Below are 27,136 nucleotides of genomic sequence, written 5' to 3'. Positions count from 1 at the left end.
GGCATCTCTGGCCTATTGCAGGCCAGTGTACTTCCTAGTAGGCTTAGAACTCCCTACTAGATGTCTATATTATGCCCAAATTGAAAGTCAACCAGTTATGTTTTTCTCTACCTGGCTTATAACAGATACAAACATGGTGTTTTATTTAGTTCTCACCACTAATTACTAAAGTGAATTCTGATGCCTGTAGAAGGGGCAAGGAACAGGTTATAGTGGCTATTGTGAGTGTGATTATCCCAAGTTGGGTCCTCAGAGTTTGAGAGCAATGCATAAGGTAGCCATTAGAGAATTCTCTCTGGATCAGTGACTTTGACAGGGACATATCAGAACAGGATGGTGTAGAGACAGAAGGAAAGAGAAGTCAGGAGGTTAACATGTGGTACAGTCTCATGGCAACTGTGGCCAGCGGGAGGGTGAGCTCATCAGGAATGTCTGATGTTAGAAGAAAGTGCCCAGGCCTTTTCTCATCATCTCAGTTAGTCACTGGGAAGATGTGGTTTTGGGGACAGAGTTCCTTGTGAATGAGGAAATCCCTATGTCTTCCTTCTGACTGTGCTGCCCTGAAGAACACAAGTATCTCACCGCTACGTCCACAACCATAATGAGAATTGAATATATTAGGCATTTAACACAGGTTAATGAAGCTAATCCTCAGAGGAGCCCTGTCTATCAGGACTGTTTTTCTCAAGGTCCATCTCTCCCTCCCACCCTCAGTAAGAAAATGATGCCTGAAAAAACACGTCACTTAAGTCACTTGCTTTAGGGCACTCAGCTATAATAATAGACTTGCAGTCTGAACCCTGGCTGTGTAATTATTTTCTGACAGTATCACATATGTAATGGGAGACACAGAAAAAAATGCAGGAAATGGCTAATCACCGTAAGAACCCATATAAGGATATAAAAATAACATTCTTAAGAAATAAGATAGTAAAATATTATGTGTTGCAACATAAGAAAAACAGGGATTTGAAGTGATTGGCCTGAGCTTTGAAGTCACCACTTCCTAGATATGTGTTTCAGCAAGGTCAATAACCTTTCTCAGTCTCAATCTTTCCAATTTCAAACTGGGCATAATGATACCTTTCTCTTTGGCCCGCCAAAAACCCCAACAGAATCCACAATAAAATCACTTATGACCACATGCCGAATTGTCTGTCTATATGCACTTGCCAGACAATCCCAAGACTGCAGATGTGTAAGGTCATGGAGGAGTTGAGCTGGTCTGGGGCTGGCAAAGTTGGGAAAGAAGAGAAGAAGATGGAAACAGGAGGGATCAATGGTGAACAAGCTGAGAGATGATGTCTTTCTAGCAAAAGTTCTAGACCCTTCTTCTGCTAGTTCATGGAATCCTTCAGTCAAGTAGATAGGTGTTCTTACCTATTTTTCAGAGTGAGACTGTGGCTCAGAGTGGTTTTGTAGGCAAGTCAGGCTTTTAACTGATTTGACATACCTCTCTGTTAGTTCAAATGTTTCCATGTTTGTTCAGAATCTGACAAGGTCCACAAAGAAAGATTTCTTCCCTATAAACCATGCTCTCACCTTTCCTGGCACCCCAAGGTGCTTCCTTGGCTACTCTCCTCTCAGTACCCCACTGTGAGTGAGCCCTCCTTTGCCTAGCTACCTGGAGTCAACACAGAATACTTTATCTGCTGAACTCAGGAAACTTCTCTCCCTGACTATGACCCCTTACAGAATAGCCACTGCTTTGACCCTGAAATGAACATTCACTGACTTGAACTGATGTTGAGGAGGTAAGAGCTAAACTCAGTTCCAAGTGTAGAATAAATAGGTTCAAGACACAGCTTGTGGGATCTGGATTCTAGGGAACCTAACCCTAGCATATAGCCAGGAAACAAACAGAACAAAGGCAGAGACGATGTTCAAATGAAAATAATAATAATGAAAAGGCTACAGCATCAATAATCATAATGCTGAAATGAGGTTCAGAATAGGCAGCATTTACTGATAGTTGAACCTTGGCAACATCAGAGCCCTCATCTCCAAATGGTGGAGGAAGTAGATTATAAAGAACAAATAAGCTAATGGCAAGAGCCATAGCCAGCTCTGCAGAACAATCTATGGTGTCCTGGTCTCCCAGTTCATGCAAATTTGCAAGCAAAATCTCAGCACTGTGAGTGAGATATAGAATGCTTTTAGGACTAACAGTCTACTAGAAATATATGCCTAAGGCTGTAGCTGAAGTTTTCTCTAATCCCGCTTGGGCCTACAGCCACTCAGACCCAAGTAAGCACACAGAGACTTATATTACTTATAAACTGTATAGCCATGGCAGGCTTGTTGTTACCTAGTTCTTATATCTTAACTTAACCCATTTTTATTAATCTATAAGTTACCACGTGGCTTGTGGCTTACCAGTACTTTGTATCTTGCTTCTCATGGTGGTGGCGGCTGACAGAATCTCCTGACTCAGCCTTCCACCTCCCAGAATTCTCCTCTCTGCTTATCCTGCCTACACTATACTTCCTGCCTGGTCCCTGCCAATCAGCATTTTATTTATCAATCAGTCAGGGCAACATATTCACAGCATACAGAAAGGCATCCCTGGCACTTCCCTTTTTCTTTTTTTCAAAAAGGAAGATTTTAACTTTAATATAGTAAAATTACATATAACAAAACAATTATCAAGTAAGATTTACAGTTACATAAAGCCACCAATAACCCAATATTCCATGACACAGAGATTTCCCAACTCACACAGAGCCTGTGATCATTACTCTAAGGTTCTTAATATGAGATGACTAAGGACAAGGCAGTCCCCGCACCCTGGGGCCCAAATAGTAGTGTCCAGTTTCACAACTGTAGTTTCCTATACCCTCTACCACAGAGGCCTCCTGCTCTATCTGACTGAGAGAAACAGCCTTGGGCTTGCTTTTCCCTGGATCAGGTAAAGGGGCCTGACAGGAACAGAATGCTTCCAAGGCTGGAAGAGCCAAGGAAAAAAGCTAAGTTGGAAAGTCTAGATTTCAAGTAAATATTGAGCAAACTAAAGCAAAGAATGAAGAATTGAATGCAGTTGGGTGACTGTCTATGGATGAGGGCTTAACAGAACTTCCTCTCTGAAAGGGTACCCATATTCAGAAGGGTTTAGCGCATCAGTCATGACTAGTGAACAGAAGCGTAAAGTGGGTGTAATATAAGATTTGTACACCAAGAAGGAGGTATTTATGAAGAAATAAATGGAATGTCTTTAATTTGGTGCCCCCTCTGTGACAAATATCCAACTAAATAGCAGGGTTTTCTTTTGGGCCACAGTTTTCAGTTTTCTCACACCATGGTCTAGACGTCAAATCCTTTCCTTCAGCTCAGAGTGGAACTCACTGATTAGGCAAACTGCTGATGTATAGGCAAAATTAGTCTGCTTACTATGTGGGAGCTTGCTAATTGCACAGGAATGTGCATTCCCAGGCATGCTCTGTGGAAGGCTGTCGTCTTTCTGACAAGGGAGGGTGTTCGGGCCAAGAGAGCCCAGGCCTCCTTGGAGTGAGATAATGGACAAGTTTCCCTGCTTTGCTTGTCTTGTGAAATACTTAAAGATAGCATTTCCTAAAACCCTTGAACACTATTTCAAGTATCCCGTTAAGAATAAGTGCCACTGTGGAGAGGGCCCTCCTATGAAGGAGGGTCACATTCAGTCATTCAGTAAACAAGGATTGAGCACTAACCATCATGCTTGGCAATAAGTGTAGAGACAGGCTTCACTACATTAGCAGACAGAATGTGTCCTGCACCCAACCAGGACAACTGTGCAGTTGTGTGACTCTAGAAAAGAGTGACAACTCACAGGAGGCCCATGGAAGACAGGAACTCTTGTTGCTGAGGATGCCGGAATATTGCCCAGGGAGGAAGCATGAGCTGGGCCTTGAGGGTGAGTTTCAAAGCCAATGGAAAAAGGAGGACATTTCAGCTAAAAGTAGCTTGGGCTGCAGCTGAAGGCTACACACACGTGAATGTTTTTCTAGAGAGGTTTTTGATCCAGCCATGGCCACAGGTCTGTAGGCTATGGAATCTGAAAGTCATAGTGATTTATGTGATGGGTGAGGAAACTGGAGACAGGCAAGCCAAGGTGACATTCCAAAGCCTGGAATGCTAACCTGTTTGGATTCCCTGCCCTCATGCTTGAGGTATCTGCAGCTCCATGCTTGGGACTTCTCCGGGGACTAGGATTATTTGGGTCAGTCATTGTGCGAGGCACTGGCTGTTCCTCCCTTTCTCAACACTGAGTATCTCTTGACTTTCCCGCTTCAACTGTATCTATAAACCCACCAGTCAATCAGCCAAACTCACATGAAGAAAGTACTTCGGAGGCAATCTACTTGTTGCTCATGTCTTATGCACTTTAGAAGGACATATTTCTTTATATTAGCCACTCCAAATGGACTTGTTTGTCCATCCCTTCCTTGGTTTCTCCCTTCCTTCATCTTGTTTTCGTTTATGGTTTTGTGGCACTGTAGAACAAAAACCTGGCTTTATGCAGCTTGGACAATGGCCCTCCCACTGACTGAGCTACAGTCCTTAACCTTTGCTCTTTCCCACTATTTCTTTAATATTTTATTTTAGAATAATCACAAATTTTCCAAAATTTCAAATACAAGACAGATATCTCCTGTCCAGCCTTCACTATGATAATCCATAACCCTTATACATTTGACACACACATACACACAGACAAAACACACATATATACACCCAATATATATACCACACATATTCAACATACACATATAAACACACACTCACACACACTCAAAACACACATATACCCACACTCACACACACTTAATGTATATACTCACACAGACACTCAATACATACATACCTTCATACATACTCAAAACACACATACACACACTCAATGTATATACTCACACAGATACTCAACACACACACATAAACACACACTCATATACACTCAAAACACATATATACACACACTCAACGTATACACTCACACAGACACTCCACACACACACACACACACACACACACACACACACACACACACACTATTGATTTAAGAGGAAAAAGTATTCAATTTTGTGCTCCAGTCATTTAAATGTGCCTAAAAGTGTGAATGTTTCAGAGCTGAGCAGACACCAGGGTGCAGCTTGCTGCGCTGTTTATGTCTCTGTCTCAGTTTATCCAGAAAACTATTTTTAGTACTCCCTGCCCAGCACCATTAGTTTGCGTTAATTAAGATGGGGATGGTGGGGATTCATGTCTCACAGACCCTTGCTACTTGCAAAAGAGTCACTCATGTCCTATTCAGTGGTCTGGAGAGCCGGATCCAGATGGAGACTGCTGGTAGTCAGTGGCAAGGGAAGTTTATGAAAGTCCCTGTCCTTCCTCCCTGCAAGCCCCCTGTGTCTCGGTCTCACTGAAGAGTTACAAGGCTGTCCTACAGCAGAGCTGGTCCCCGCATTCTCCGCAGGCCCTCTGTGACATGGGCTGATTGCATACACAAAGATGTCAGAGCAAATCACCACGTCTGGGAATTGTCGGGCAAACAGTCTGTGGAATAAAACGCGCACATTGCCAAAGGGTGGGGGAGGTTAGTGAGGAGGATATCTTGACAGAGGGAGAGAGAAGTGTTGGAATTAATTCTTAAATGTGTCGGATGGAAATTAGCAGCTGAAGGTTTGCAGAGGGAGAAGAGGCAGAGGGAGAGAGAAAAGGGAAGAGACAGGCAGATGGAGAGGGGGAGGGAGAGAGTGGAAAATAGACACAGCTTCATTTCACAGTCTGGCTTTGCCCTCCGCCCAAGCAGCCTGTGCTTTTTGCAGGGATCTTGTCTTGTCTCAGCTTGTTGTTCCCTGTTGACCTCTGCCATTAGACTCCTGGACTCCCTCAGACTCCCACTTCCACTACAACAGTTGTGCTTTTCGCCCACATGGGATTTCCAGTTTGTGCAGAAAAAAAAACAGTCTCTATGCCAAGAGGACAATCTTCTTGCAAGTCTATGCTGATACAGAAGGCCTGCGGCTTTATAGAGCTCTGCTCATGACACTCTGATCATGTCCAAGTCACTGACTCCCCTACGGAATTAGGATTACTGGGAAAGGTGGAATTATGCATGCAAGACATTTCTCTTAGATATTTTGTACAAGTGAAGTATTTGTTATAAAGTAAGTGCTATGGACTAGATCTCTCTCTCTCTCTCTCTCTCTCTCTCTCTCTCTGATAATGAAATCCTCTTTATTCATCTATTTATTTTACATCCCAGCCAAAGCCATCCCCCTATCCTTCCCTCCCAGTCCCTCCCTCCACCTGCTCCCATTCCCCTACCCACTCCTTCTCCATCACCATCCAGGAAACGACGACTCCGAGTCTCCTGTGAGTATCAATAAAACATGGCATATCAAGTTGCAGTAAGACTAAGCACCTCCCCATGTATTAAGGCTGGGCAAGGCGACCCAGTATGAGGAGTAGAGTTCCAAAAGCCAGTAAAAGAGTTGGAGACAGCTGTTAGGAGTCCCACAAAAGGATCAAGCTACACAACTGTAACATATATGCAGAGTGCCTAGGTCAGGCCCATGCAGGCTCCCTGGTTGTTGGTTCAGTTCTCTGTGAGCCCCTATGAGACCAGGTTAGTTGATTGTGTGAGCCTTCCCATGGTGTCCTTGGCCCCTCTGGCTTGTACACGCCTTTCTCCTCCTCTGCCTAATGTTTGGCTGTGAGTCTCTGCATTGGCCTCCATTAGTTGCTGGATGAAGCCTCTCTGACAACAATTGGGCAAGGCACCAATCTAATCACATGAGATGGCCAGTTCAGGCTGCTTATCTGCTATTTCTAGGAGTCTAAGCTGGAGGTTCCTCCCTGTAAACTCCTGGGAGACTCCCCTCCAGCAGGCTTCCACCCGACCCTGAAATGCACCCCTCCAGCAATCACTGTCAAGCACTCTCCCCCTTTGTGTCCCCCAAACTGATTGCCCATGTTCCCATGCCAACCTGCCCTCAGTCCACTCATAAAATCTCTTCTATTTCCCTTTCCCAGGGAGATCTGGGTATCACCCCATGAACTCTCCTTGTTACCTAGTCTTCCTGGGTCTGTGAATTGTAGCCTGGTTATCTTTATTTTACAGCTAATATCCGCTTAGGAGTGAGTGCTTATCATGTTTGTCTTTCTTGGTCTGAGTTATCTCACTCAAGATGATTTTTGTAGTTTCATATGGGTTGGATCTAATATGTCCTCCAAGCCCAGTGTGTTAAAGGCTTGGTTCTGTGCCACTGGGAAGCTACTGTGGAAGAGCCTTTAAGAGGTAGGTCTACTAGGACGAATTAGACCATCCAGGGTCTGCCTGGAAAGGGGAAATTGGGACCACTACCCCTTCATTCTCTCTCTGCCTTTTCGATTTGTGCTGAGTTGAGTGTAGTTCAGTGTTGTAGTGTGCAGACACAGGCCATAAGGATGGGACCAAGTGTCAGAGTGGACTGGAGCCTGGAAACCATCCTCTTTTAACTTCTTTGCCTTAGGTAGTCTGTCGTGGAGACTAAATGCTAATACAGCGACAGTAGCAGTGTTGGGAGTAGATTCTATATTCTCTCTCGGCTCTTGCATACCTTAGAGTTCAGTCTTTGTGATCAAGACAGAGATTCACGCAGCATACCCACTTCAGTTTCAGCAAGATGGATGCATGTTTCCCCGACTCCAATTTTTAATTGATGGTTGGAGCTTTGCCCTGTAGTTATAAGTCTGCTGGATGATTCGCAATTCTGGAACATAATGCAGGCAACCACCCAACTTATTTTTAAAAAAAAAAACCAACAATAGACATTACTATGAGTGTGAAGAGATCAGCCCAGCCCCTCTTTTCTTCCCCCCCACTCCTGAACACTGGCAGAGTGTGCCCTGAAATGTCCCCTTCCAATTTCCTTCCTGTCTCCCAGATTCAAGGTGCCACATTTAAATCTGGGCCATGTATTAAGGTCATGTGTAGATTCTGATTTTTTCTAAAGTAGACGTAGGTAAATTGAAGCTCTGAATAATTATGTCTCTTAAAGAGCTATTTTTGGTCTCTCTGTAGTCCATTTTCTTTTTCACTCTCCGTGGCATCTAACCCTTTGCTCTGTACCTCTTTGGAGCCTCTTCCCCACTTAGGAAAGGGAAAAACAAATTGCACTTTGGATGAAATCCATTCACACCAATGTACTTCCTCTTTCTAAGCACTTGGTAATTTGAATTTTTTAAATGCTGAGGGGGGCTTTGTCTTTTGAGGCAGAAATTCTAGGCATTAGCTTGCCTGTGGAACAGATATTAGGGGAGAGGATGGGGCTTTCTATTTGCCTCCTATGGCTTTCTTAAAGGAACACTTGTTTTAATTCTTTCAGGATGGCTGCTTCAAAGGAGCATGGAGATGAGATGTGTGACGCTTGATTTTATGTGTCATTCTGGCTAGGAAGTGGTATGGAGGCATCCACTCAAACACCCTGGGATGGTATTTTATATACACCATCAACATTGTGCACTTTGGGAAAAGCACATTATGGCCCACCTGAGGGTGGGCCTCAACCAGTCAGTTGAAAGCCTGACTAGAATGAAGACAGGAGAGGAGAGAACTCTTCCAACAGCTAGCTATAATACGTGAACTCCAGCCTCAACTTTCCTTGGGTTTCTAGCTTGCCAGCTCATGTAGAGATCATGGATTTCCAATCTCCATAATCATGGCAGTGAGTTTCTTAAAATAATTTGTTCTCTCTCTCTCTCTCTCTCTCTCTCTCTCTCTCTCTCTCTCTCTCTCTCTCTCTCCACACACACACACACACACACATTTGTCAGTATGTGTGTAAAATTCTGTGTGTTTATTGCAAATGTCGCTGACTCTATCTGCACTTGTAAAACGCCCCATTGGCTTGTCCTCTGGTGAGTCTTAAGTAATAGTAGGTGCTTAGCTCCATCCTGCCTCCTTGCCTACAGCCTCCCCTCCCCTTTCTTTCCTTTTATTTTGCTTTCCATTTTCCATTTCCTTTCCTTAGGACTTTGTACTTCCAGATGCCCAGTGGAGGGAGGATCAACAATGTATTCATAACCCTACCCCTAGTCCTCTGGACTGTATTTCCTGCCAACAGCTTAGAGTCTTGTGACCTGTAGTAAATGTTTTTGTTTTCTTTCTATGTCTGTATAGCACTGGTTCCATCCAGATGGGTGGCAGGAACAAGGTTGGAGAGAAGTTAGAGAATTATGTGTGGAGAAAAAGCGATGTGGTAAGAGGGGGACTATCAGTGCAACAGAGGTGGTCCTGACAAGTCCCTCCATGGATAACTTTCCTTTTACATTGCTATGTGATGTCACCTCAGCTTTGATCCTAAGTGATACCATCTCCAAATGGGTAGGACCACATTCATTACTATTTGGGGACGTATATGTGCTAGGGACCACAGATATAACTGCTAGAGGATATTTATCTCCAATTATGATGGTGCTGGTGACAACGTTTACAGCATGATCATGAAAAGTGTGATCAGGACCCCAGTACCCATGCAGAGGGTGAGAGCCTGCACGGACCTCAGAGTGAAACGTGGGTTATCTAGGGTAACACTGCTTGTAAAAGAGACTTGCCCCTCATCCTGAGATGCTGTGTTTTGTGATGGTTATATAAATCCTAAGCACCATTTCTGATGAATCTGGCTATGTTTTACTGACTAAAATCCTTGTATCTGAAGCCTATCTTTATTGTTTGTTAGCCATGTGGTACCAACACCTGTTTTCCCCCATGATTAACTTCTCACAATATAAATAATAGTGTGTTCCAACATAGTAGACAGCAAACCAGAATGCTTCTAAAAGTATGTCAATCTCAGCTCTACTGCTATGAAAAAGTCTCATCCAATGCCCAAATGACAGAAAAAAAAAAAAAACCTTGACTTTTTAGTACTTAGTATGTGAGCCTTGAAAGTCATGTCTGTGAGACTCTTGGAGGTTATGTATTAGAAGTATACAACTATTTTTATTATCAAATGAATATACTTATGGAAAATCTACTACAGGCTGAGTTCCATTTTTAGTGTTAGCAATATCAATACAGCAAGGAACCATGAGGATAAAAAGAAAAGAATTAGTGACTTTTTTCTTTATACTTCCAGAAATGATAAGGTGTAATCTTTCTTCTTTGAATGTTAGGTTCTTTGTCTTCTTTCTTTCCTTCGTTCCTTTCGTGCTCTCCCACCACCAGCTTGTCCTCACCTGACTTCTGCTGCTGCCTCACAATGAACCTGCCTCTGTGAAACCCACCAAGTTCCCCGTCACTCTGTCAGCTAGAACCCCAGTGGTTAATCTTCTGAGCTACATCTTCTAAATTTGACACCATTAACTACTGTGATGGCTAATGTCGATAGTCATCTTGACAGGCTCTACTGTCCCCTAAAAGATAACCCTCCAGGAATGTCTGCGAGGTCAACTGAGGGGAGAGAAAACACACAGATTTCAGGTGGTACCAATGCATAAGCTGAAGTCCTAAACTAAGTAGAAAGAAAAGGGAGCTGAGGGCAGTGTTCATTTCTCTCTGCTTCTGAGGAGCAATGCAATGTGACCAGCTGCTCCACGCCCCTGCTGCCTTCCTTCCCCACCACCATGCCTGCCTTCCCTGCCACGAGGGTCCGTCTTTTCAAACTGTTATATAAAATAAACTCTTCCTTCCTTAAGTTGATTTTTAAAGGCATTTTGTCAGAGCACCAAGAGAAGCAATTCATAGAGAAAATTGGTACTGAGAAACAGGGCTGTGGTTGTGACCAATACTGCCATGTGGATGTTTGCTGGAGGAATGTGAAAGTGTTTGAAACTCTGGGCTAGGAAAGCCTCGGTAGGAAAGCAGAGCTTGGATATTTGGAAGACTAGAATGCAGAGGAAACATGGGTAGTGGAAGACCAGTTCATGACCTTTCAAAGGGGACATGGACACTATTGGGAACTGGACAGGGTCATTCATGTTATAGATCATCAAAGAATTTGATTATATTGTTCCTGTATCCTGAGGGCCTGAACTAGGTTCAGTCCAAAAGCAAATGACTAACTCATTTGGTAATGAAATCTCAAGATAGGACAGAATAGAGGCTATGCTATTGTCCTCACTCACTGTATTTGTCCAGGTTTACAGTGAAGGAAAGCCAGAAGCAGAGAAAAAAAATATAAAAAAATGTGACACTTTGATGAGAAAAAAAAATGGAGTTTAAATAAAGTTGTAGATAGATTGGGTTCGAGGAAAATAGCAATCGTTAAAGAGATTAGAAGCATTAAAGACACATATCCTGCTCTTCACTGGGACAATGCAAAAGGTGCACTGAAGGAGAGACCCTACCCATCAAGGGGTCTAATTTGGTAGTATCTAAATTCAATTGGAAGGAAAGAGCCTAAACCTAGATTGCTGATGAAGGTCTTCCCGCTGGAAAACTGCTGTCTGGGGGAGTGTTTCATGTCTTGAGCTACACTGGCCACATCTTAAGCTGGCAGAAAAACTTGCCAGTTTCCTCCATGTGAGATTGTTTTTATAGGTGTGACAGAGGCAGGACAAACACTGTGTGGCTGGATTGGATTCCTTATTTTCTATAAGGGATCCCAGAGAGGCCACATGCAAAGCTATGAAGGTGAAGTCTAAAGAGCAGTGCAGACCCAGGATATTGGAGATGCAAGTTCTATGGGAAGTTCACTAAAGAAAACTGCAAGCATGGAGGGGAGACAGACTTTGTAGGCTGTGAGCAGTAGAGCTGGAAGGATAGAGGGTATCTAAGCCATTTGAGTAAATCCATCCTGAGCCTCAGATCTTAAACATGGAGTTTAAGAATTTAGTGTTTGCCTTGCTGAGTTTATGTCCAGTCTTTCCTTGTTATGACCCTACCTGTCCCTGTTGGAATGGCAATATTTATTCTGTGTCATTGTATTTTGGAGGGATATAACTTCTGCTTTATTTTATAAGGTCTCACTCACAGTTAAAGCATTGCTTTTGGGTCTTTAGAAGAGACTTGGACTCTGGACTATTATGTTGGAATTGTTTAAGACTATGTTGAATTTGGATTGTGTGTATTTTCTGTTATGAGATGGCCATGAGACTCTTTTAAGAGGCTTAAAGTTGTGTTTGGGTATCAAGTTGACAAGGGATGGGTAGTATATTAATACTATTAACTTGATAGGATCTGGGATCACCTAGCAGATAAATCTCTGGGCATGTCTGTGAGGGATTAACTGAGGTGGAATGACCCACCCTGATGTTACTGTTCCCTGACATGGGGTTCTTGACTAAATTCAAAGGAGAGAGAGAGAGAGAGAGAGAGAGAGAGAGAGAGAGAGAGAGAGAGAGAGACAGAGAGAGAGAGAGCTGAATTCACCCCTGATGTGTTCCCTAAATACAGACACAATGTGATCAGCTGCCTCTAGATCCTGCCATGGTGATGTCCCCATCACAAGGGACTGTGCCACTGAACTGTGCACCAAAATAGTCACTTACTTCCTCCTGTTGAATTGCTAGTTGTTTTGCCCCTCAACAAGAAAAGTGGCCAAGACAACTACTGTTCTCTCCGGGTCTTTACAGCTGCTGAGTCCAGAGCAACCCTCTCTGTCCTCAGACACTCCTTACCTTCCACTCCCCCTCTGAGCTGCTTGTGCTGCCAAGAGTACGTACTGCCCAGAACTGTACCTGATGCTGTATTCTTCCTCACTCCCCTGCTCCAGCTGACTGACTTCATCAGCACTCAACTTCAGCGCCTGCTTACACAAAGCTGATTTCTAGATCTTGAGCTGCAAACATTGTCTTTTTCTAAGGCTTAAAACCTACTTATCCAAATGCCAACAAAATGTTTTTCTTGGATGTCTCACCAGCGCGTCAAGTCCAACATTTAACATCCTGTCTCTACTCAGTACCAACTCTCTTGCTATGTCTCTGTGATTGGTAACACAATCCATTCAGTTTCCCAAACTGAAACCAAGTGGGAGCCTACATCTTACCAGGTCATTACAGGTGAACCAAGAAGATGCCTCCTTGAAAAGTTTTCTAGGAACTCTCACCTGATTTAGATGGCCAAATTCCAAATGCCAAAGCATCTTGTACCCATTCTAATCTTCTCATACCATAATATACTGTCTGATTTATTTCTTCTGTGAGCCTATTTGCAACTGGTGGGGAACATGTCATGTTTCCTCTATCCTCATTCCCCTCAAAAGGCTTTGCTAAATCTTGGTGCCCTTAACTGTCACCTGCCACAAACATGAAAGAATGAATGAATTGGTTAGTAAAGCACAAAACAGATTAACATCATAAGAAAGGTGTTTGGCTGTCATAAACTCAAGAGGCTGAGGCAGTGGGGTTGGAAAATTCATAATTAACCTGGTCCATATAGAGTTTTAGGCTAGCCTGCCCACTGTCTCGAAGGAGAGGTTGTAAAAGATGTGACTAAAGTAACTAACATTAAATGCAAAAAAAAAAAAAAAAAAAAAAAAAACCCTCAAGTTCCTGTTTCTCTGTGGGACCCATGGACACCATATTCTTTTTAGCAAGAAGGGAGTAGACACTGGGTGATGGTAGGCCAGGGCATCTGCTTCCTGAAAACTTCTTCTGTCCCAAGCTCTATGCAAGATGTCATATATATATATATATATATATAAATATATATATATATATATATATATATATATTTCAGTTCCTTAAAGAAAATAATAAAATAGAGTGTTTTCTCCACATAATAATGAGGAAAGCTGGGCTTAGAAAAGTCTGGTTCATGGACTACTGTCCACTGTAGGTCTCAATATGATGTTTTTTCTAATTCTTTGATTCACAGAACTATATGAGGTGTGACTATAAAATAATGAAGCTGATTTGTCTGTATACCTGTGCAAATAGGTCCTTTATAGGAATCTCTAGTCTTTTTAGAGGGAAATACTTTAATGCAATTTATGCCTTATAGTTCCCACTCCTGTGGAGTTTGGGGGCCAAGAAGGGATGAGAGAGACTCCAGAAAAATCCATTAGTGGGGCTAGCCCTAGGTCTCTGGTCAGCTTTCCCAAATGTGATGGTTTACTCTTGATCATTGGGAATGGATTAAGGACTGTCTAGGAACATAGTACAGTGTTGTTTTCAGTGTGTTTGTGAGGATGTTTGGGGAGTGGAGGATGAGCATGTGCATCTTAATTTATTCAGCAGAGATCTCCTTTCAGTGTAGGTAAGAACCATCTAATAGGCTTGGAACACATGGGACAAAGGAGGCTATATGTCTCCATGTCCTAAACTGTAATATACCATTTCTTCCATGGGCATCAAAACACCAGGAAAGCTCTGGTGGCCTTTAGACTCCGTGTCTTACTGAAGAAGGCTCTCTGGATTTCCAAGCCTTTACCTCAGATCAGCACTTACACCTCCTTTGTTCTAAGATCTCTGGACCTGGACCCAACCATCTTAATCTCACCCAATGATCTCCAGTTTTCAGAAGAAACCAGATCCCAGAATTCACAGCATCTGTCATTGTGTGACCAAGCTCCTCACATTTCTTTGTCTATTATCTAATATCTATTATTCCTTTATCTATTTACTAAGATTCACATTTCTTTGTCTATTATCTATCTATCACCTATCTGTCTATCTATCTATCTATCTATCTATCTATCTATCTATCTATCTATCTATCATCTAACTACCTATCTACTTACCTGTCTGTCCATATAATTAACTCAGCCACTCTGGAGAAAATTGTCTAATACACTGACTTTCTAGAGACTAGAGAGCAGACATCAGCTCTCTCTGGCAGCAAATATTTGCTGAGCTCTTATTCTGTGCCAGGATCTTGCCTGTAGGAAAGGAATCAAGATGAGCAAACACTTTGCTCTCAGGGACCCTACAGTTCTAATGGGAGACAGCTACTTGTGAAATACACATGGAGACTTGGAACGAAAAAAGGATACAGGACTGATGTCATAGCATCATATATATTCTACAGCTCTCAGTTGACTCTAATTCTTGGGAAACTAGTAGATTCCTCTCCAAATGCAATTTTGTGTGCCTTGATTTTCTGCTAATTTGCTGGTTTTAAGTTTATTTTAAATCATCGTTTTTGTTTTTTATTTGCCCATTGATTATTTTTGTGTTTTGTTAATTTCATCACTTTGATATTAAAGATAGAGAAGAAAAATCAATTGAACCCATCACTGGTAGCTGCCATTATGCTGACCCCCCTCCCCCTGGCTTGGGATCAGCTCTGTATGTTATCACACTTAGACCAAAACCTCCAAAGTTTATTTATTTATTTTACTTATTTATTGTTTATCTGGAGACAAGGCATTGCTATGTTTGCTAGACCATTATCAAACTTTTAGGTTCAGATGATGCTACCTTCTCAGCCTCCTGAGTGGCTGAGTGGCTGGGATTGCAGATGTGTACCACCATGCCTAGTTATGAAGGCTCTCTTCCTAACACTGCCTCTAGATGAGCAAACACAAATTTCTAGATAAATGACTGACTTCAGATCTCAGCTCTTAAGGGGCAGCACTGGGATTAAAGTCAGGCATTTTCTTCCCTGACTAATGTGACTTTTCCTTGGTAGAGATAGATGTGTGCTAGCTTGAAGAAGAATGTGTTGAGGCCTAGGAGGGAAAAGAGAAACAAGATAGGATTAAACACATCTGAATTTGTAGGTTAGTGGTGATAAGGAAAATCATTTAATATACATTTGTCTAACTTGGGAAGTGTGCACAATGAGAATGAGAAATGGTGTTTTCAACCAGGGTGGACAACTGTTGTAGAAGGATTGCTTTGTGATCCCGGGGACACAGAACTTAACACCAGTAAGTTTACCACAGTATGATTTCGCATGCAATTGCATTTCTTATGACTTTGTAGCCATCAAATGAACCTCAATCATTCTTTTTTTAATCACGTGTGTGTTCATGTGTGCATGTGCATGCATTTCTCTGTGGAGGACAAAGGCCGAATCCTGGTGATCTCAGTTGCTCCTTTACTCTAGGCTTGAGATAGGGTCTTTAATTGAACCCACAGCTCAGTGACTAGATAGAAGAGTTAGCTGCTAAGTCCCCAGGATCCTCATGCCTCTGCATCCCCAGCCCTTGGATCAGAGGCATGTACCTCTGCACCTGGATTTTTACATGGGAGCTGCAATCCAATCTTCCTGCTTGTGTTGTGGGTACTTTACCAACTGAGCCTTCCCCCTGCCCAGCCCAGTCATCTTACCATTCTGCTCACTAGCAACACATTCCTACCTGTGTCTATCCCCATGTCCTTAGTCCCTCAGCAGCTTACACTGTGATATTTCCTCAGTTACTCCATTCTCTGGGTCTACCTTATGGAGATGGGTTTCTATGATACAAATATACCTCAAATTATAGGCTCCATATTTCATGTTTTTCCACATGCACACAGAGCAGCTGGGCACAACACTCCTCAGATAAACACAAGCTGTAAGTTTTCCTCATTTCTGAATAACACACAGTTTGAAATTGCTTTAATGGCTGGATACAAATTTTATTATGGATCAGTTTGGCTATCTGTGTGGGGCTGTGAATTTCCCAACAGTGATACACAACTAGACAGTCTCTTTGAGGTAAGATAAAGGCTTAGGAATTATCATGTAATTTTTTCATCCAGAAAAGGGGATTTCTATTTCTAAAACAGGCTAGTCTTTAAAATGAGAGAGAGAGAGGAAGAGAGTTCAATATGTCCTGCTCTCCACAACACACACACACACACACACACACACACACACACAGATACACACACAGACAACAAATATATACATACCCACAGAGACACATACACACAGAGAGAGACACATATACGTAGACACACATACACAGACACACACATAGGGACACACATATACAGACACACACACATACACACAGAGACACACATACACAGACACATACATACAGAAACACATACACAGAGACACACATAGAAACACACACACACACACACACACACACACATACACATACACACACACACACCAAGTATCTTGGAAATGTTTTGGTATTGGTTTTTACAGTTTATTTGTCCACAGAGGTGCTTCAGAGAAGAAACCTGCAATGTCAGAGAATAGTGCTCTTTCTTTGTTAAATAAGGACTAGTATGATGGAGTGTTTAGTGAGTGCCTGGAAGGATGGTCATTCCATGCAATGTATCATTTAACACTGTTAAGGATTGCATTGAGTACCCCAAATTCATATGTGGAACTCCGAACCAACAATGTGACAGCATTTGGAGGTGGGGCTTTTAAAAGTGATAAAGGTTACATATGTGAGTGATCCTGATCCTATGGAACTGGTGGCTTTGGAACAGAGAGCACTGTCTGTGTGCCATGGGTATGCACACAGCCAACAGGTAGCTGTCAGAAGCCAAGAGGAGAGCCTTCCCTGAAGCTCCCACACTTCTGGGCTGCAAAAATTATAAGAAGGAAGCTTCTCTTGTTTAAGCCACCAGTCCGTAGATTTGCTTTGACAGCCTGAGATGACTAGGATAGACCCTCACAGGCACTGTACAGATGTACTGGTATCTTGCCGCCATTTATAGAGATGCAAGCTGGAGGCTAGTGAAGCTGGGCAGCAGAAGCAATGTTGCACACAGATGGTTGGCTGTGGAGCCTCTGACTCCATACCCTAGACCCTTTTATGCCCCAGGCACAAGAAAATAGTGGCGTTTCCTTGCTCTATACCACAGCAAGGAAGGTTACAGTAGAGCTTGAGGTCCTGAACTGGAGTCCTTCCACATGTTATAAGTGAGCAGCACTCCATGTTCTTAACAAACGGTGATGGCTTCATGTTAGACTCTGCTCAGTGGAGATGGGGTGTAATCAAGCAGGTATGAAGCACTGAGATGCCTACAGTTGAGGAGCTGTCTTAGGTCACATAGGGTACAATGAAGTCGCCTGTTTTTAAAGTACACACTAAGGTATGGAGGCCTCCAGGTCCAGTAAGGATGCTGTGGATATTTTGTCACTATGATACATCCATCAAGGAGAATTTTAACACCTCTTTAAAAAAGCAAATGAGAAAGCAGATTGAGGATGAGGAAATAGTCTTCAGTTCTCCACTGCTGCTTCAGGTTCCTGCCCCCTCGTGCAGTCCTGACATCTGCACTTGGCTGTAGTCTTCTCAAACCCACTGCCTCTGCCACATTCCTTCTCCATCCTTATTGCAGAAAGCTCTACTTCTGAACTATCAAAGTCACCCTCAACTCTTTCCCTTTAGTCCACCCCCCAATCCCACTTTTGAGCAAACCTTAGCTATTCAGATGCCACTTTCTTTCCATTTGCCTCCCACCCCACAGCACCTACCATAATTACTCTTCTGTGTCTAATACTCTCTGGGTTCTTCTGCAATCCATTCTCCACATCACGGTCAGAAAGATTTGCAAAATTTTATCTCACGGATCCTGGTACTTGCCTGATGAAAGTCTCTGAAGTCATTGCCCTGCACTTAGAATTAAATCCTTACACAATGGCCAGGGTGGCTGAGACCCAGTGCTCTCCTGCCTTCCGCCTTCACCTTAAGCTCCTCTGCCATTCGCCTTCACAGCAGCCATTTTCCTGGCCCCACGTGGCTGGATCCAATAGCCAATCAAATCTCACTCCAGATGTTACCTCTTGAAAGATGCTTTCCCTATCTACCTAACTTATCATCCTTTCCATCCCATCAACTCCAATAACACTTTTTTATAGCACATTGCCCAATCTAAATATGTCTGTTTACTTATTTTTCATAATCTTTTTCCCACCTCAATACTTATTCACACCCTTGCAGAAAAGTACATAAAAATATTTATGCTATTCATGGACTACTGCCTCTCCAGACCCTTAAATACTGTCCACCATAAAATAGACATGTAATCATATTTACAGAATTAGTAAATGGCTTAATGTGAGAGCAAACTGGAAATAGTGCTGGAGGGTTTTTTAAAGGAAAAAATTGAGGCATGGTCTCATGCAGCTCAGACTGGTCTCAAACTCACTATGCAGCAGAGAATGAACTTGAATTCCTAATTTACTTTCTTCCTCTTCCCTCATGCTGGGATCACAGGTATGTGTCACCATGCCCAGATCATGTGAGGCTGGGATCAAACCCAGGGATTCCTGTGTGCTAGACACATACCCTACCTACCGAATTATAACCTATATACTTCCTCCAGAGTTAAGGGTTTTTGTCATTTTTAAAATTAGTTTGTTTTTTATTTGCCTTGGTTATCTCCTGCTGTGTGATTCATCAAGGACAAGAGGCAGTTTGCACAGCCTGTAATACCACTTATAAATACACACACAGGCATGCATGCATGCACACAGGATCAGCAGCTGAAGCAGGGCATTGTTGCCCTTAAGGATCAACAGTCAAGTCTTGTTTAGGTTCTGAGCAGAAGTTGCCTGACAGTTTTCACTCACATTTTCATTGGCTAGTTGTCTTTTCTGTGGAATGAGTCAAGGGCACACTTCCACTGGGTTGCTTTTCCCAAGACATAGCTGATCATCTATCACCAAGCACAGTTTACACCTCAGGAGGAAAACAATGGGTATGTAACCTCACCATCCATTTCATCCAGTTCAACCAACATCATTAGTCTGTGACAGGCTTTTCTTGCCATGACAATTCTTGCTCTTTCCCAGTTTCTCTGGACCATTCAATCTGCAGGCTGAAGATACCACCTGCTGGTTCAAGTTGCCACCTGTCAAGGGAGTTCTCATCTGGAAGCTACCAGGACTCTTCACAGCCTTTCTTTCCCTCTGCTTCTCTTTTTCTCCTTTCTCTCAATCTCCTCTGCCAGGATTCCTTTTCTCCAGCTGTCCAGAACCATTTCTCTCCAGGTAGCCAGTGATCTCCTTGCCTAATGCTGGCTTCAGTCCCCGAAATCTGGATCTATCGTTTGTGTTTCTGCTACCGATTGTCATATGTAACAAAACTTGTGTAGGTGAGTTGAAGCTCTCCTTTGAACAGTGAGCTTTATGTCATTTCCCTTACGCCTTTCTCCATGTCACAGTTATTACATGAAAATAAGCATCATGCTATAGAACCATAAAGTATGTTGATGATGTCTCCCAGCCTGCCAAGCATTAACTTCATTCAGGGTTAATCAAAAGCTCCCCTACACATGTATTAGATCAAACCTTGTTATTCCTAGAAACACTGGCTCTCTTAGTACTGCCTTATTCCTGGATGGAAGAACCACTTTCTTTGTGTAATCCTCATAGAACATGGCGCCATTTTTTACCCTAAGCCAGGATCAAGCTCAGGATCACTTGAGATCATTCACATACCTGCCAAAATGTTATCCACTCATAAGCATGCTAGTTTCTCCATCCTTCCTTGCCCTGCCCCTCCCATAGAAACCATAATAAAGCCTATAGCCAAACTTTCTTCTTACTTTCTCTATGTGCAGACCAACCCTACATATGACACCGGGGTGTTGTGGCCCTTCTCTTGGGGACTATAAATAATAGACTCTTCTTTTAAGGGTCAGTACACCAGGGACTTTCTCACTTCTCATTACACACAGTTCTGGATACACTTAAACACATTCTTGCACACTACCCTTTGGATGAAATAGGTATTATTTGGTATGAGTTGCACAGATGGAGATGTGAGGACTCAGTATTTGAACAAAAACACAACTTCAAAGCCAGTCTTCCAATCGTCATGATAATTTGTCTTTACATATAAATTCATATATCCAAGAAGGTGTAATAAGGGGCCTATTCTGTCATTGTCAATGGCCATAGCTTTCCACAAAATATTCCTGGCAAAAATTATTTACTCATGTTCATGGTGAACCTCCACTCTGTTTCTTCTTCCCATGCAAGCTTACATTTTATCCTTACACTGTGCTACTCCATAGCAGCGCCTTACAAATAAATGAACCACGGCCCCCACCCCCAACACTGTAGGCTGACAGACTGAGAGTAACACACAGACCAGACTTTTGCAGTTCCTTCTCTGACTCACAAGTCTGTGAATTCAGATCCCATATTCTGTCACCAAGACTAAACCAGGAACCATTGTGACAAGACAGGATAGATCCCTTGTTCTTTGGGTCCTCAGATGCCATTACTAGGAGAAAGCTAGCCTGGTAAACAGTAGCTTTCTTGGATTGTTCCTTCACAAGCAAAAGCCTCAGTGTGTGTTACTGGGGACATTTCTCCTCACTTCAGCTTATCTCTGCTTTTGTTCTTTACTGGTCTCAATGATCCCTTTTCCATCTGGAGTCTTGTGTACTTTTCTCCATTCTCAGAGTCTCCAATAACTCTTCCTGTCTCCAGCCACCTTCCGTGGTTAGTGTAACCATGGTTCCTGCTCTCACTTTCTGAAGAGACACCACACCAGGAGGTGTTTGAGACAATCTGAGCACTCCACCCCTGAGCACTGAGATGACCTCAGAGCTGCCTCCTGCCCAGGCTCCACCATATCCTCACCCACATTCAAGACAAAAGCTGTGACTGAAGGAGTCCTAAGCACAGGACCTCAGTGTCAGCCCTATCCGGGGTACCACTGATAAGAGCCTTTCCAGCTGGATCCACCCTGGATGCAAGCATCACAGGGGACCAGAGGGATTATGTGTGTACAGAAAACTCAGATTCGTTATCTGGAAGAGAAATGTCATTAAAACTGGTGGGCATTTCCTCAGCTTTCTTGGGCATAGGGGAGAGTCGGGCCTGGGAGAGCAGTGATGACCCCCAAATACTGGTAGTACTCCCAGAATCACCTAACCCCAGGCTGCACCATTACTTCTCTCAGTCTTGCAGCCCATGGCCTCATGGAGGAGGCTTACCTCCTGCTCCTGTCTGTATAAAAGCTCTTCTCCTGATACGGTTTTCACTATAGCTGATAAAAACTAATGATAAGTCCTCTGTCCAAGGTAAGATGTTCTAATTAAAATTTTAAGGCCAAAAAACGTACATGAGCTAAGCATTTTTACAAGTGAGACCGGGGCAGTATTCATTTTTGCTCAGTCCCTTGGAAATGAGAGCAGGTAGGATGCCTTTGTATCCTTCAGCAACTAAAGTAATAAACACGAAGAGCTTAATGCTTATTTTTGAATTACATTTCATTTTGCCAATTGTGCGGAGCCCTGCCTAATTTAACAAAAGGCTTCCAGAAAAAATACAGTAGAGCAGATGCGCATAGCAACCATTAAATTAGGATACAGGCGTGAGAGCCACGCAGCAAGGGGAGACTTCTCCCAGGCAGAGCAGAAGCAAGAATAATGGCAGGCCCAAGGAAAGCTGGCGCTCTTGGGTTTAGACTGAAGGAGATGGATCTGAGCCCAGAGCAACAGCGAGATTGGCCTCTAAGAACACTGTATCCCGGAGTCCCCTCCTGACACTATTATGGTGCCCTCTCCTGCGATCATAAAGTCATAGATGGATTTTATGAAGATCAGTCCTACTACTCTTTAGTATCTCCACGTGATTTTCCCAGCTCTTCCTTCTCACTACACAATAAGGTGCACGGATAATGGGGACTATTTTGCTTGTTGCCTTGTAAGAATTTCAGAGTTGTCAGCCAGGGAGGCAGACATGGAAGGGATGGGAGTTAAGTGTTTCTAGGTAGGCCATCAGAACAGGAAGCTTATTCCAGCTTTTTGCACAGGCTCAGGAAAAGCTGTGGCTTAGGACTACAGCTTGGATGAAGAGATGCAGAGTGGTGGGCATTCAGATTGGCTCAGCTTCCTGGAGTGGTGAAGGCAGTTCAGTTCTCCAGGGCGGGGTCTGACAACTTCTGCATGGCATCGCGGAACGAAGGTGCTAGTGTCAGTTTTCAATTTGCTGCCTTCCCCAGAACTCCTTCTCCAGCCCTCCCCTCTATCTCCCCACCCATATCAGGGGAGGCAGCGAGAGGGACTCAGCATTTCCTCCGCTTGCTCTCCTTACAAGGAGAGAGTGGAGCCCCTTGAGGCGTCTGGCACATTCCCTCAGGGATCCCTGCCTCTGTGGGAGCGTCAGTCCCGGCGCGGCGGGGGTTAAGGTGGGCGCCAGCGCCCCGCACCCGCCGGGATGAGCGCGCAGTCAGTGCAGCTTGCTAGCCGGCTGGTTCCGAGTCGACACCCGGAGAAAGTGGCGGTCAGGGATGCAGCTGCTGCCATGACAACCCTGGCGATCAGGGCCCGCGCGCGTAGGGGCTGCTCCCCGGAGGAAGGCGGCGTGGAGGCCGGGGGCGGCCGCTGAGCGTGGCGTCCGCGCGTCCCAGCGTCCCGTGCAGCGTCCCCGGAGGAGGCGGGGGCCGCAGACCGCTCAGCTCCCGCGCCCAGAGCCTGTGCCGCGGCGCTCCGCGGGCTGGCTAGAGCCGGGCTGGCGGGAGTCGCCCACCCGGCTTCGGGGAGGACAGCCTGAGAGTGGAGGATCCCGGCTAGCCGGCTGCGGGTCTCCGTGTGCAACTTTTTATCGCCTTGGGGTCCAGATGCGAGACTTGGAGCTGTTTTCTAACTCTATCCATACATGTGTGTGATCTAATAAAACATTTTCTCCTCTCCTTGAAGCAGGAGCTTTTTATGACATCTCCTTTCTGTCAGAGACACTTGCCTTCTTTGGGTTATAAACTTTTGATGCCAGACCTCTGCAGAACGCGCCCAACTGAATCTTAAAGTAGCTTCACCGAGAGAGGCAGAGAACGCACAATCTGTGACCTTCGTCCCTGCTCCTTCTTTCGTGTTCTCCCTCCCCGCGGGCTCCCTCCGCCCCAGGGAGCGTCGAGAAAGCTCATTTTTGGATGCAGGAGGGGGCATCTGGTTCTGCTAGGCTGGAAAGCTGAGGCTGGAGCCGAGGAAGAATTATTAGGCTCCGGAGAGCCTGGACTCAGCCTCTCCTTCTCCCGCTCCCAGCTCCTGGCTTGCTCTCTCCCTCTCTTTGCTTTTGCTCCACAACACTTCCGGCTGTTCTGAGAGGGCAGGGGACAAGGACCGTGCTGCTGCGGGAGTTCTGGGAAGTTGTGACTGACAAGGATGGGGGTCTGTGGGTACCTGTTCCTGCCCTGGAAGTGCCTCGTGGTCGTGTCTCTCAGGCTGCTGTTCCTTGTACCCACAGGAGTGCCGGTGCGCAGCGGAGATGCCACCTTTCCCAAAGCTATGGACAATGTGACGGTCCGGCAGGGGGAGAGCGCCACCCTCAGGTAGGGAGCCTTCCTTCATCTGGGGACTGAACCCATTGTACATGGCTTCAAGGGGAGGGGGTCGAGGAAGAGAGAAAAGACAGTTTGAAAGAGGGGCATTGGAGCACGTGAGAAGCCTTTTGCAGGCCCAAGAAGTGGCCACTTGCGTCGTGTGCTCATTAATACCATGTTTCTTGGATGGCTTTGTCATTTGGTCTACTTGTGGTCTTCCATCTTACAGGGGATGTTGAAGTCTACACTTTGGAATTCCATGTATTCATGGGGCCATGGCATGGCAAGATTCACAACTGTGTGGACACCCAGATGAGACTTGTGGGCACTGGCATGTAAACACTGTGTGGTTATCTAAATAGCCTTGGATTTTTCTTCCAGACAAGGAGGATGTGATGGCATAGGATGGCCATCAGGATAGCCAGCTAACTATCTTTGGCAGAACTATGTTGTGTGTGGGGAGGTGGGGTGTGTGTGTGTGGGGGGGGGTGCGTAATCACACAATTAAAGGCTTTAGATTTCCTGTGCCAGGCCACGACCTTTTATGAGTCTGCTGAAGACGTAGCCACTCAAACTAAACCTGTACTGTGCACTTGGGCCTTGATGTAAATTATGAGGCCTTTGTATTTTGTGTGCTAGGGCCAAGAAGAGGAAACATGTAGCATTTATGCAGCGACATCATTCCTGTGTGAGAAGCACAATAGGGAAGCTTTTTGTTTTAGCTTAATGAGTTACAGAGAATCACTTCCATGCTCCAGGCAGAGGGGTGGAGATGCTTGGAATATGAACCTTTGGGGACTGGGCCTGCTGCAGCAGAGACTTTAATAAAAATGCAGCCACCACTTTCCACCAGCTCAGCAGATATCATCTTTTATCCCTTTAATGAGGTGGTTCTGGTCCTAGGAGACAGATTCGGGGACGTCCCAGCTTAACTACGTCTCACAGTGTACACAGGGTGAATGCATTTGCCCTGCCTGTGACTTTGATGGTTATGGTGAAAATAAAACATCCTGACCCAGATTCTGCAGCCAGAATGCCTGGCTTCTGCAAGGACAGATTGAGGGTGGGGTTCCCTTCTTCCTGTTGCCTGTGCTTTTCCTTGTGGAGCACTTCCAGCACAGACTCAAGCTTCTTCCTGGGGAGGAAACAAGTGCCTCTGAGACATTGCTGTTCCTTATGTGAACCCTGATATTAAATTTGGATTCTTTCTACCTTGGGTGGTTCTTAGGTGAACCTTTTTATCAGCCAATGAAAGATCCCAAAGCCCAATCTTCTGGACCTGCACAGTCCTAGAAAGGAGAATGTAGATGTCCCTTACAGACAGTATGAGTGGCAAGTGCTTCTGGCCCTGTGAGCATCCCTTAGCTTGTAGCAGGTAAAAGAGCATTGTCCTTACTTTGTTGTTTCAAGAAAGGTTCCAAGTCTGCTCTTTGAGTTATGATTTGTAGGAATACACATTTTCAGGGGACTGGTGGTTCAAATGTGCCAATAATATATAACCACAATGTATATGAACCCAGGAACTATAGATACACATTAGTAGTGGGAAGAGGTTTTGAACATGGCCATACACTCCTTTTCTTGCTCTGTTGAAGGCAAAGAGTTTCATAAACAAGGGAGATATCACCAATAAATTTACAAAATCTGCTGTCCTCCTCTTGCCCCTAAAAATTAAACCAGAAACTTAGAAACTTGAGCATTTGCCTTCTGGGATGCAATAAGACCATTCTAACAGCAGAGGGCTGGCTTCCATCTACTGTTTTTTTATTAGCTGCTGGCCTGTTTTCATGATCTTCAATTCTAATGTTTAACAGCTGGGCTTGGTAATGGGAAAGGGAATAAAAAAGGAAAAGCTGAATAGCTGCTTTTCATGCTTTGTGGAAAACGACAACTTACATGTTCAACTCTGACTGCTGCTGGTTACCTGACTATTGTTGTAGCTGATTTTTAGAAGTAAGCACATTCCCAGTGTTGATTTTGCCTCTCTTCTCTCTTCTGCACATGTTCCCTGTGTAGACAAACCTATCCCTGCATCCACGTCTTACTCTCTAGCTCTCCAGGCATCTATTTTTTTTTCTTTACCACATACAGTCTTCTCTTTCACTGCTCTATTTTTATGGGGTACCTCCCTAATACTGTTTTCTTGTTTGTTACTCATGTTACTTCATTTCTTCCGTTCATCATTAATTCTTAACATCCTCTATGTTAAAACAGCTTAATTTCTTTGCTACTATCTCAGCATTTCTTAAAACAGCATGAGTGTCCTGTGCAGATTTGTGTGGCTCTCAGCCCCTCTCCATTTCCTTTCCTTCCAGTTTGCTCTGTGAACTGGCAGCTGTGTTCCCTTATCAGGAGAGCATGGTACTCAGTTGTTTCATGGAGAGGCCAGGTCCCCAGTAAGTGAGAGTCCACACCTTGGCCTCGGAGAAATCTATCATGTGATGTTTGGTAGTATTTTTACTTTCTAAAAATTATAACATTTTGTTTATTTTTTTATAACACCGAGGAATCAAATCCATGGCCTTATGCATGCTAGGAAAAAGTTTTGCCGCTCAGCTCTCTCACAGCCTTATAGCTCTATGTAAAGTAACTTTTAAGTCTCCTTAAAAAGTGTTCATTGGTGATTTATAACTTGGGAATTGGTGTTCAGAATGTATCAATGAATTAAATGATACCCACACCTATCAGCATTAGAAAATCCTCTCCAGGGTGACTGCCCCAGTTCACATGTCTCCCAGTCTATTCTTAATTCTTGAATAAAGTCAGACAAGAAGCAGAGACCAGTAAAGTAAAGAAATCCAGAAGCCTACGTAGACCCTCAGATTTTCCTATGAGAAGTTTCCCAGTCACAGAAGACAGGTGCTTCCTGTGGGAGATCAGTTTTGTTGTGACAGGCTTTTGATTGTACTGAGGGACCTTCGGAAGTGATGTGCCAAAGCAAGACCCTGAAGTTTTCAGTATAGATGAAAACTCATTTCATATAAGTGAGATGATATTATCATCCCTGTAACTACTTCATAGGGCTGCTTGAAAAGTAAAAATAATTATTT

General features: G+C 44.0%; 1 protein-coding gene across 6 annotated transcripts in view; it reads left to right on the top strand.

The window, feature by feature from the left end:
* Opcml (opioid binding protein/cell adhesion molecule like) overlaps positions 1-27,136 on the top strand; it is a 1,136,545-nt gene that overhangs the window by 591,269 nt on the left and 518,140 nt on the right. For 4 of the 6 annotated variants that reach the window (XM_028883056.2, XM_028883053.2, XM_028883055.2 and 1 more), the window contains exon 1: positions 23,434-24,095. In XM_028883056.2, coding sequence (XP_028738889.1) covers positions 23,929-24,095 — 167 coding nt within the window. In that variant the 5' untranslated portion in view covers positions 23,434-23,928. The other 2 variants (XM_028883057.2, XM_028883054.2) reach the window with 2 other exon arrangements.

The sequence above is a fragment of the Peromyscus leucopus genome, chromosome 7, assembly GCF_004664715.2.
Source record: "Peromyscus leucopus breed LL Stock chromosome 7, UCI_PerLeu_2.1, whole genome shotgun sequence".
Lineage (NCBI taxonomy): Eukaryota > Metazoa > Chordata > Mammalia > Rodentia > Cricetidae > Peromyscus > Peromyscus leucopus.
The sequence above is the reverse complement of the archived record's forward strand: the minus strand, read 5'-3'. Positions and strand labels throughout refer to the sequence as shown.